The following is a 12,216-nucleotide window of genomic DNA, read 5'->3' as shown; positions in this document are numbered from 1 at the left end:
TTACTGCCGATAGTCCTGTAATTTCCCTTAACGAAGAACACGTGATGAAGCTTAATCCAATTCTGCTTGGATTCGTTAGATTTCGCTATTAATTAGTAATTCAATTCACAGAGGAAAAAATCCTTGCAAGGCGGAATTTTAATTGTCGTTTATCGAATTGCGCCCGGGTCAACAGACTTCACGCGCCGTGGACTAATTCGGGCATGAGGGACAGCGTATCCTCGGACACGTCCGAAACTTAAATCTACCAAATCGATAATCGCGAGCCGACAGCCGGGGCCGTTTGCATGATATCGATTCGACGAGGACCAGGAGATGTTTCGCTGATCCCACAGAAAACCCTCAATGCGATTCGACCTCGCCCATGAAAATAAATACGCGTCCGTGATGGAGGTATAGATTCTTCCGTTATTCCCAATCAAAGTTCCCTCCGAAATTCAGCAAATGCTACCTCAATTGATGGCACCGCGATACCGAATAACCCAGAAAAGATAAAGGGACGAATCATAAGAAAGTGCCATTGTTTCGTAATGGCAGAGGGAAGTTTTTTAAAATTTAAAACACAATACAGTTAAAATGAGTACATTTCCCGTGAATTGAACAGAATTCACTTCCCGAGCCCTTCGACATGCAACATTCATGGGTTCGACTTCCCTTCGTACGAAATTTCAGTGAAAATGTCAAGAGGCACGGTTTCGAACGAGCAGCGACTTAAATGTTTCAATTTCCGTAGACTTAACCGGCTCTTCCGATGGCACTTTTAGAGAAGGTTATAAACGGACAGTGGCGTTAGAGTTTGCATAATGTCTCGACCCTTTGTTCGGTCGAGTGACGACTCGAGGCACTTTCTTTGATAACATTTCGCGATACTTAATAACGAAGGAATGAAAAGACCATCTCTGCTCTCGACCGGAGTGAATACAATATCTGTGGAAGAGGATTTTATCGCAAAACTGTATTCTCAATTTGCTTCGTATTTAACACTAACGTCGCCCATTTTTTTTTTTAAGAAAAAATAAAAATGTCATTTAAGGCCACTCTGTGTTCCGGACCAATAGGATTGGGAATATTCTCGCCGGACCGACGTGGTAAAAAAATGCCCGCATTTTCAAAAGAGATAGAAGAGTGAGGGAAATAGTGAAACCATGTGAATTGTTGGCCCGGGTAATTAATTTAGCTAAAATAAAGGGAGACCCGACATGAACGTAACTGGCTCGAAATTGTTGGCGTTCCCAGAAATTTCATTGTCCCATTTACATCGCATTTGCGAATGTGAGCGTAACGAGTGGTCCGTTTTACGGACACATCCCTGGGAACTACGATTTGAATTGCTAAGCGTTCAATCGTTGCCAAACACCTGGCACTTCGTAAGCCTTTCGCGCGGCCAGGTTCCCTCGTAATTCCTCCGGGGGCGAGAATTCGTTCGGACAAAGATAAGATCGATACGTCTGGTTTCGATGAACCAGACTTTAGTTCTGGAGAATCAGTGTGAACATCGCTGGCGAGCAGTGGGGGTCAAGTTTCACGTAACGGGGATGCATAATGACTTGGTTCCACTGTGCTAGTAGTATAAGTGTCGTTATAGTCAGACACTAAGATTCATTTCTTGTCTGGCGTGCACGGGATTGTTTGCTTTTATTGATCGGGCATGGGAACAACACTCGTACAACGCAAGGGTTGCGTAACTCGACGGTATCACTAAAATTCGGGCACCCTTTAATTCCTACAACCCGCCCTTAAATTTTTTCAGGGCAACGCGTTTCACTTGAATCGTTGTAATAAAACGGTTACTTGATTATACTGTTTGTAGTTTACTAACTTGTGACCGAGATAGCTTATGCCTGGTGCGGTTTTGGTGTGTGCTTTCGACCGACGCTGCGCCAGGCACAAGGAAACGAGGATTACTTTCGACATTTTGGGGGTGGTGCTGTAGCTGCTGAGGTTGGTAATGGTGGTGAATGTGATGGGGTTGCTGTTGCGAGGGACCACCCCCCAGATGGTGCTCCCCCGTGTCCAACATGCTGCTGCCCAGAGCGTCCAGCTGGGTCAATGACCTTGAACGCACCTGCAAACACACAACAATTCGCACCATTAAAACGGCACCTCACTTCGCGTCATTTAATCGGGTTCAGCTGAGTATATATCGACAGCGTATAACGGGGGAACTAGAACGTGGCTACGCATGGTCAGACAAGTAGATGAAACCGTTTCTGACCTGGAAAGTAGATTTGGTAATACATGGTCAGACATATACATGCGATGATGTATGCCTAGTCAAATATGTGGAGTCCCTCGTGGCCAGCCAAGTAGATAAACGCTTTATAGGCTGGCAAGTAGATGTGACAGTATGCGGTCAGACAGGAGAATAGAACGGTATATGGTCAGACCAGTAGAATGTGGCCATATATGGTCAAGCGGGGAATGCGAGAGCAAGACTATGAACGTGAAAATTGAAAACTGGGTCAAGTGTGCCTTCTGTTAAATTTGAGAACAACCCACCGTTGTGGCGCGCATATAAATTCAGGTTGCTTACAAATTGTTTTGTAATTAGAGGTTGCGCGAAATCTCGGCTAATCTTGTCCCGGTCACGGCGAAAAATAAATTTGACGCCGGGAAATTTCGCAGCGGTTAACCAGGTCACCCTCGATCGACCGGTTTACCAGTATCGATCAATCCTCTTGAGAACCTTCGTTATCTCGATCAACCTAGAACTACTCTCTCTTGTTTTTATCTAAGTCCTTTCTTCATTTATCTACTTCCCTTCGGTTCCCATAGCCACATACCTCTTTCTGTAGACTAATTTTGTAGTAACAAATAGAGGATACTATCTAGCGAATGGTTGTCCGCCATAACCGCCGCGTTTCGAGTTCACTGGAACGGAAACTCGAGCAATTATTGCAATGTGTATCGTTTTATATCTCCACATAGGTACCGCAATGTTGCTGGCCCTTCGTGCGAGCGAATTGCTATGAACACCCCGTTGGGAATCGAGGAATTGCTTACTTTGGGGTGGTTACGTTGATACCGAGTATTGAACAAGGAACTACTTTCCGCTACAGTAGGGAGTGCAAATGTTATATCGCTTGGGCTACAATTTTGCGCAAGTGGCGAGGGTATTAAATCAGCGAGACAGAGAAATCGAGGTCAGAATTAAAATATAAGTAATTAAATGAAAACGAAGTTTCCTTCGTTAAGAAAATTAAAAGGTGATGAGAGAGAGAGGGAGGAAAATGAGAATGAAGAATGGTTTACTTGGGTGGAATCGAAGTAACGATTTTTTCTCTACTTATGTTCGAAATAAAGAGAGGGGAATTTATAATACTTGTCGAGACGGAGTGCTGTTGAGTGGCGCAACAATTTTTCAGAATCAAGAAAAATATCCTCGCAGAGGACATCAGATTTGCGATAAATTAATCCAGGTTCACGGAAGCGGCACTGTGTTAGTCACTGTTCGCAGGTGTGCGCTTTCTGATAAATCAAGTCCCTCGACCAGCGCAACGTGTTCAGGGTGAAAAATTTTTGCTGAGCCATCCTCATATTTTACCACATTTCGTTTGCGCTATACGCGGATCTCCTCGAAACGTGCCTCGGCGTATACAGTATGCTTGGGTTGAAAAAAGAATAAAAACAGAGCGACGACCGGATTCTCTCAGATTCGCAGTTGTGGGCGCGCAGATATTCCTCGCGCAGAGAATCCAATAAAGTGTCAAAAAGTTCACTGCAAATACCGCAATCAGGCGTACGTACATGGCTAAATAAAAAGTCACTTCTGTAGTTCGAACCGAGATGCCTGGGAACACAGAGTCGCCAGACCAGTGTGCTTGCGGATTTTAAAGTTAAAAATTCTTTCCAAAGTGTTTTCAATTTCCAACTATTTCCCCCGAAGAAAAATTCCGAACGAATTAAATAACCAGAAATCATTGCAACGTATAAGATACGATTGATTTATACTACTTAATGGAGCTCTAATGTACGCTTTCGAGAGAGCAGCGATCAAGTGAAAGCAAACGTTCGGTTGTCAGACACATTGCAGCCAATACATCATTCTATTTCGTAATTCGCGTCGAATAAATGTTACGCTGCTTCACGAGAGCTTTAAGCTTATGCTGAAGGCTAGCAATTCCTCTTAAGTGTCTTAAGGTGCATCCCTCAAGTTCACGCCTTTTATACGGCGCGCGATATCTTCTTTTTTACGCTCTGCATTACCAGAAGTACTGAATCACCATGTGTGTGGGCGACTACACGTACACTCCGGCAAGTGTTTTATAAGGTCGACGGCAGTTCCACACCGAGGAAGTTCCGAGTGAAAAATAAGGCGGCTTTCGATGCTCCGTGGATACATATTTATGAACGGTGAAATAAATTGGGTCCATTTATTACACGCATAAACTCTGAGAACTTTTTTTTAGAGCGAGACTGCTGTTTTACCCTTTAAAGCGTATCCACCTCCGCGATGTTTCCATATAGTACACCGTTATAATTCCTCCCTGGATAGTTACTGGGGTTGCATCGATATAAAAAAAAATGCCCCGGAATTATTGCGACCTGCAGTTCTCTGTACAAATCGATTCATAGTTCTGTTTACACAGCTGTGACTCATATTTTAGAGAAATTTGCAAAACGTCATATTTCAACGCACCCCTTCTGTCGGGGGCCATTGTATATTGTTCGCTGTTAATTTTTATCCGCCCCACTACGCGTTCATTTCTCAACCCTCCGCCCTTCTTTCGAAGCAGCCTGCGTTTGTCATAAACGATTGCGCTCCTGGCGAGGTTAATTCGCATTAGAAGCGAGAGAAACTGGGCCGTAAGCGTAACAAGACGGCCGAACCATTAATCAGAGGCGCGCCGCAACCCCCGTCCGCGAAATTACATCCCTTTCAGAGCATCCAGCAGGAATCATTCATCGCGTGCCATTCTCCACCTGCTCGAAGTGCGATGATACAAATAGCGGTGCCCTTCCCCGCGTAAGCAGGCGAACCGCGGGGTCATTAGCGAGTAATAAATGACTTCCCGAAAATGGTCGGAAGAATTTCATTATACAGCTTCCTGCTCGGGGTGTGCTCGCCCGCACCTCCCGCCCGTGGAAATACCGGTAACCCAAATACTAGCTGCTGCCTGGTGGAAGCGTGGAAATGCGCCAGAAAGAAGAGTGGACGAACGCATGAACGATAAAGGCGAGCGATAAAAAGGCTGGTGGTGCCCAAGGTGCAAGTGGGAGTGACACCGGGGCGACTTCGGCTCTCGGTTAACGCGTAGCGCTGGAGCGCGGATGGACATCGGGGAAAATCGGGCGCGAGCTTCCCCCGGAAAAGTCAATCCTCCGTGGAATCACCGGGGTTATCCGGAACGACCCTATTTTTTATTTATTTATTTTCATTCGACGCGTTGCCCCGCGGCTGCTGTCCATTTATCACGCGACGCGGACACCAGTTTCATGATGATTCATGGTGGGAACAGGGTGCTGCGAATATATCCTCCGCTGAAACATGATGTATTAGGATCCGTGTCCCTTTTTTTTCCAGAGTCGCTCGCTTTTCATAAGGGATGTCGATGATTTTGAATGTGATTTGTTCGGGAGAGCGATAGAATTTATATTTCTTTTGGCAGGGGTGGTGATAGAAATTCCCCTTTCGTGAAATTTTTTTATCAAGGCTGGTAAACTGTAATTTTTTTTTTACTTTATTTTTGTATTTTTTTTTCGTGTTTAGCTTAAGGTCTGAAGCTAATATTATTTTAAATTAAGTTAAGATTAGTTTACTTGTTAATCTTATACTATTTTCAACATAGATCGATTTTCTGATCAAACAGCGTGAGTTTTCCTTAAAGACACTTGACATCTATTTTCTTTTGGAAACGGTATGCGAACATAATACTTTCCGATTAAGTGAATTTGCTGTAAGTGTACCCTGGCGCCCGAATAACCTAAAAGAGATCTTAAATTGAATTCCTCCATGGTCTTCTAAACGAGCAGACTGTGGCCCCACTCCCATTGATCTCGCTTTAATCGTGATCGCTAATGCGGCCTGCAATCGTGGTGCGCTCGTAATTGGAAAATTACTGGCCACGAATGTTAGGAATCCTGGAGGAGCAGGTCCTCGGGCCGATCGCGCTTCCTACCGAGCGGCCCCCAAGAGATCGCCCGAGGTTCGATTTCGTCGGCAAATAAAATTTTCCCTCGGACCTGAGCACGCTCGACTCGATCAATCTGCAAATGCAGTCGCTATCGCGCTGCACCAGAAGAAGGGCGTGGGGGAGAGAGAAACTTGTTACGTCGTTGAATGAACGTCCCACTAAACGGTCGAACTGTTGAGAATCGAAATATTACTGGCCACTCAGAGGCACTGAAAGAACTCGAGGGAGAGAGAGAGAGAGAGAGAGAGAGGGAGTAATGTGCTCGTGAACTGCTTTGGTGATTTCGAATGGAAACGAGGTTTCCCATTTTCTTCTCTACCCAGAATCTTATCAAATGACTCGGAATTGAAAATGGTAACGGCGAATGGCGGCGAGTTATACGTCGATGACGCGAGCTTGGATCCTTTAATTAATGAAAATTCAATCCGCAATGGATGCATAGCGATCCGAAAGATGAGACGTGACTGGGTGGCTTAAAACGTCGCCGGACCAATATGACTGGGTCGCAGAGAGTGGCCAATTGCTCGGGGATCTCAAGAGTAATTGGTTTTTCAACTGTGAGCTGGAAATTTTTCATTAGTGGATAATTAATACGAGTAATCAGCCAGGAATAATTGCCTCGAAATTTCAGCAGCGTATAGCGCTGGATTGAAAAGTTCATTGGGCACTATCCGACTAAACATGAAAGGCTTAATTGTCAATTGTACTGCAAACAGTAACTCGGGAACAATGTGGCCGAATGCTGAATTAACATTTCCGCAATGTTGGGCAATGAAAACCATTGTTTGGGATCGTGCCGCTGTTCCCAACCAACCTCGGACCAGTTCGGTCCTTTATCCGGGTCATCTGCGCTAATTAAATCGCGAAAACTAAGTGAGAAACTCGCGTCCCATTCGTAACTATAAAATTTCGATCTCGTTCCTCTAGCTGTGCTGTGAATTCTCTTACTTCCTCATCAGCGCCTCCTAAATTGCTCAGTTTCTCCGGCTAATTCTCTGAAATTTAAAAAATTAATGTTCACACCTAGGGAGTATTTAATTTTCTCCGAAACGTGATTATAATTTAAGTGTCACGCATCGTCGCACGGCGATCTAGTGCTAAATTGTGCCTGTAATACAGTCACGCAGTCGCTTGTAAATTCACGCTGTCATTAAGTCGATGCTTTTTTTCAGGACATCTGCATAATGACTAGATTGCTATCTGACACGCCGAGTAATTTACGACACAGGCATCCCGCATTAATTACGTACGATTACAGGGACAAAGGACCGTTCTAATGGAAATTGTCCGTCGTCGTGTAACGGTGTTAATAGTATTCAAGCCCTGGAAGAAGCTTCTTGTTACTTTAGTAATCAGATCAGTAATAGATTGTGTACGAGGCGGGTGGAGCTCCATCTTTACCAACTTCGAGTAAATTATAAAAACCGTTTATAAAATTATTGCTCCGGCTTAGGGGTCGTCTTTAAATTACGCAAGGCTTTCGGGGAGGAGGGATCCTGAATTTCTTTTGCTTTCTTACATGGGGAGGAGAGGGAGTGAGGTAGCGCGCCGTATCTAATATTTTTTATCCTAATTTTCAACATGAAACCCTTAAAAAACTTAATAATTAAAAAATGCGATGTAAAAAATATTACCGAAGGAAGGGGAAGGAGAGTTGGAATACAAAATCTTACGAATTCTTACACCCCTTAAATAATTTAAGCACGGCAGCTTAACATTAAAAAGAGAACACTAATCGAAAAATATATTTTTTCACGGAGTACGTAGTAATTACTGAGTTGATAAATTTTTATTTCTATTTTCGGCGAAATATATTAATATTTCTATTTTTATTTATTTCCAATAAATCGTTCATTTGTTATCGGATCTGCGGCAAACGTTGTAGAATTATTTTTTACGCATATTACACGTCATAACTAAAAAAGTGTCAAGACTGGAGTTGCACCCCTGTTGCCGCAGATCCTCAATTATTATTTGCCACCGTGGGTCTGTACTGAGCGGAGGTAGAGATACGCGCGACAAAGAATTAAGCCGTCACAGGATAATATGGGTCACCTTACAAGTCTGTCATAAGGCGACGTGGGTCACCTCGCAGAACTGTCGCAGAGTGATATGGATTATGGAACTAAGCCTCTGTAGAGGGACGCGAAACGTGCTATTGGACACGTGCGCGCCGGACAGTAGAATAAGCATGTGCGTTGTCAGACTGTCTCGGCAAAGGAGTTGTTGATCCCCCTACCGAAAAGTGTATAAATTAAAAGACCATGGGCTAACAATGACGGACCTTCTCCCTCCTACGTATCAAATATCGTTGCAATGGTAGTGGTGCAGCTGCGGGATAGGTCAGGCCGATACACGAGCACTTGAGCAATCTTTATTGCGACACAATTTGGCGAAGCAACGGCCAGTGAAGCGGCGCTTGCGCTAATGATCGGCAATGAAGTAAATGCTTCGGAGCCCAGGGACGATAGCGGCCATTACTGATCCCGCCGTTTCGGCTGTGAGAAGTTTGCTCCGCGATGCGCTTTATTTGACAGCTAACGACGTGGGAAACGATAACGACGAGGGAAACGATAACGACCCGCTCTCGATGCTTTTTGCTTATTAAATTAAGCGCAGCGTAGAAATGTTACATTGACGGGCGTTCGCGACTGTATCTGTTGAAATTATTCATTTCGCAGGCTGAGAATTACTCCTCCATCCACTCCCTCGTCTTCCCATAGCTCCCAGCTAATATTATGCGCTTTCTCTTGCTCCAGCGAATTACTGCTTCGCAAATCAGTGTTGCATTGCATGACCGCTATTGCGTGCGCTCAGTGATCGTCAGACAGACACTTAGCCTATGGTATACGACAGTCGCGGACTGGTGGACGATGCGCCTGTAGTAGAGCCGCATCGTTTAATTACGGTTAAGTCTGCGGGAACGTCGAGTACTTCGGAGCTTAAAGCTCTCCACGTGCACGCTCCGTTTCCACCCCGTTTGCGACGGTGCAAACGCCTGACAGTCTCCTTACTATGTAACCGCACGTTGATTTATGCTACTTGCGAAGCTAGCTACCGGTGAGTCACAGAGAAATGAGTTCATAAATCTGCTATGACCGTTGCCATCGCCCGTGTCGGCCGGTGAATCAGGCTTCGGGTCTGCGTTGCATCTCTGCACCTTTACTTTTGCATGGAATTTAACAGGAGCGAGTCAAGCAATGAAAGTGTGAACGTAGTCATGTACGGTTAGGACTAGCCAGGCCCAAGTTAGCTATGGGTTAGGTACCTTTTTACGTTATGCTGCTTTTCAGCTACCTGATCGATAATCGAAGAACGACTGTTGCACCGCGCCATTCTGGTGTTCCTATTTAAAAAATATGTATGAAGCTTCCACTCGAGTGGTGCCATTTCACGGCATTTATTCCCGCTTCACGCGTAACTGGACGCGAAAGAATATAGGCCTGGAAGCTGGGTCCTGGTGTGGTCAGGGGCCATTAACGTTTTGCTGTCTTAGTGATCACAGCCGACATTAACTGCTCGTTGCCTACCGTAGTATTTCTCCCTTCACTACACCCGCACGTTTCCTCCGCTTCCCGCGGCAACCTCTGTCACTCGTTGGCCCGTAAAAAGCTTTCCCAGTCGGCACTGTACGCGCAAACAATGGCGAAAGGCACAGCATGGCTGCCAGTGTCGTGCCGAGGCATAGAACAGGCTACAGTGGCACGGTGAAATATAGGAGGACCACCACCCTCAAGGCTCGTACACCGTCGACTGTAGAGGCGGCCAGAATTTTCATTAACTTCCCTGGGAATTTGACACTCCCATAACTTTGTTCTCGCTTCTTACGGAATTCGTCTTATCTGCCACTTCACGTTCGTAGTTACCCTTGGCTCGAGATCAGAGTCATTTCTGTCACCGTTCCAAGTGGCGATATTTTCCGAGGTCTTCGTTTCTTCTGGGCTTTATCCGCTCGCTCTTGACGCTTCCGTCGCGTGAGGTGGTCAAACGCAATGGTAGTTAACCTATTCTTTTAACAATTAACCAGCGACTGTTGAGAGAACTATCCGCCGAGGGAAGTATCAGCCGTAGACCATCGAGGGACTCCAGACACTGTACTCCGTCATTGCTACAGCTTGATAATTGCGAGCGATACGAGAAGAGAGTAGGTAACAGAGAGGTGATCTTAGAAGGGAGGAAGAAAATATTTTTCAACCATCCCCCGGTTAACGGACCCTCGTTTATCTTCCGCGCACTCGAAACGGCTAAGAATGGCACCGAGGGATACGTCAATAGAACGTAATCTGGTTAAACATCCTAAGCCTGCGAAAAAAAAGAAAAATGACGGGGATGACAACGAGGTTGGGTAGCTCCGTCCTCCCCACACCGCCTTTCTCTCGCACCCTCTTTCATCCTCAATATCGCTCCACCAACGACCAAGATTGGAGAGCCTGAGAAGCCACACAGATGACGAATCAATCTTGACTGTGTCTACGCAAATACTCGGCCGCCTGGCTATTTACGAGCCCCGAATCCTCGAAGGGATCACCTCCGACTTGGGAAAATCGAAAACGTCACCCTTAGTTATTTCTGGGACAATAAATTCTATTTACGCCCAAACAATTTCCGCGTGTACAGCGGAAACACTTGGAACGTGGAGGAATCACGACGCCATCTGGAGCGTTCGCTTCTTTTTTTTTATCATGGACGTTAAGCAATTCAATGATCGCGTCTGCCATAAAAAGAATAGCAAACGGGTGGAGGCATTGAGTGCAAAGGCTGGTGCCGAGAAAAGTTAAATATTTACGGGGCCATTTTCTCTGGAGCCTTAAAACTTTTACTACCTTCGGTAGCTTCTCGTTAGAGCGTTCATTCTTTCGACAGATGGAGAGCTCCTATTCGAGGATCGTTAGTTATTCACCGGGAGATCCTTCGTTATACACGTTACACAGCCAAGGAGAGATCGGTCCCGATACTGGCGATAATGAACGCTATTACAACCCGAATGTTTGCCCGAGGATCCCTCGAGCGGCACCTGGCGTGCCAAGCGAATACCTTCGTCAGAGGTGTCAACAAATTTCTCTGCGACTATAGGCCTCCGTGCAGTGACACTCGAAGTGGAGATTCAATAAAGATTGCTCTCAGAACAGATTGCGTCTAACTAGCCAGTTCGACTCATCGCGATATTCTTCAAACTGGCTTCAAGTATTTTTTGCTCCCCGCGAATATTGTCCACTTTCGAAATCCTTTGTTACTGAAATCCATTAAACTTCCAGCCACGAAACTTGGATATGACGACCCCCAGCCGAGATAAATTCACTTTGCTCCCAGAGACATCCAGTCTCCTCAAGTGGCTAAGTTCCTCCGCAAAAGAAATTCATATCGATGCTTCCCCGACGAAGCATTCTCCTGCGATTGCCTTTTCCAGCGGTCCAAGGCGACGCAGCTTCGCAAAATTTATTTATCTCTCCCTCCCTTCATCCCTCCGCTGTCATGAAAAATTGGTCCCCAGGGTGCACGTTGAAGCGAAGCATGCCCTCTTGTTGGCCATTCTTCCGGGGGACAGTGGTCATTAATGAGAAAACGATCAGTCTCTGCCGACGTCCAACGACACTTGATACGTTGATGTATCGACAAAACCGTACATGAAGCTACCCTATTAGAAACTTCTAGCGCGTATCTCGCAATCTGGCAAACTCGTCCGGCAAACAAGCACGCCGACGTGTCCGGTAATTCGTTATTTACTCCCCAGCTAATTCGTACTTTAAATATTTATAAGCGTATTTGTTTATGCGGTCATTTTTATTACTGTTCACGTACGCCGCTAATTGCAAATTCCGCTACGTGCTGGTTCTGCACTGGACATGCAACGTTGATGACCCAAATAGGTGTACATACATTTAGAATCAGAGAGGAGTTGCAATTCAACGGTTGAATTCCATTCGATGGTGTAGGATTTTCAGGTGCTTTTCAAATACAGCCCCTCGTTTCCTCCTCCGAACACGTCGCTGATGGACGCACCTATCTGACATGTCTCGACGGTGCTGAGCTACTTCCTCCGGGGCACAAAAAGCGCACCAGCGGGGCCGATAAGGTTCGGCGA

General features: G+C 45.6%; 1 protein-coding gene across 7 annotated transcripts in view; it reads right to left on the bottom strand.

The window, feature by feature from the left end:
• Positions 1–12,216, bottom strand: part of LOC143375998 (pleckstrin homology domain-containing family G member 5) — a 52,587-nt gene that overhangs the window by 10,874 nt on the left and 29,497 nt on the right. For 6 of the 7 annotated variants that reach the window (XM_076825769.1, XM_076825770.1, XM_076825766.1 and 3 more), the window contains one exon: positions 1,820–2,065. The exons of the other annotated variant lie outside the window; for it this stretch is intronic. In XM_076825769.1, coding sequence (XP_076681884.1) covers positions 1,820–2,065 — 246 coding nt within the window. The remainder of the gene's footprint in view (positions 1–1,819; positions 2,066–12,216) is intronic. 7 annotated transcript variants of the gene reach the window in all.

The sequence above is a fragment of the Andrena cerasifolii genome, chromosome 13 (assembly GCF_050908995.1).
Source record: "Andrena cerasifolii isolate SP2316 chromosome 13, iyAndCera1_principal, whole genome shotgun sequence".
NCBI lineage: Eukaryota > Metazoa > Arthropoda > Insecta > Hymenoptera > Andrenidae > Andrena > Andrena cerasifolii.
This window is presented reverse-complemented; position numbering and strand designations above follow the sequence as displayed.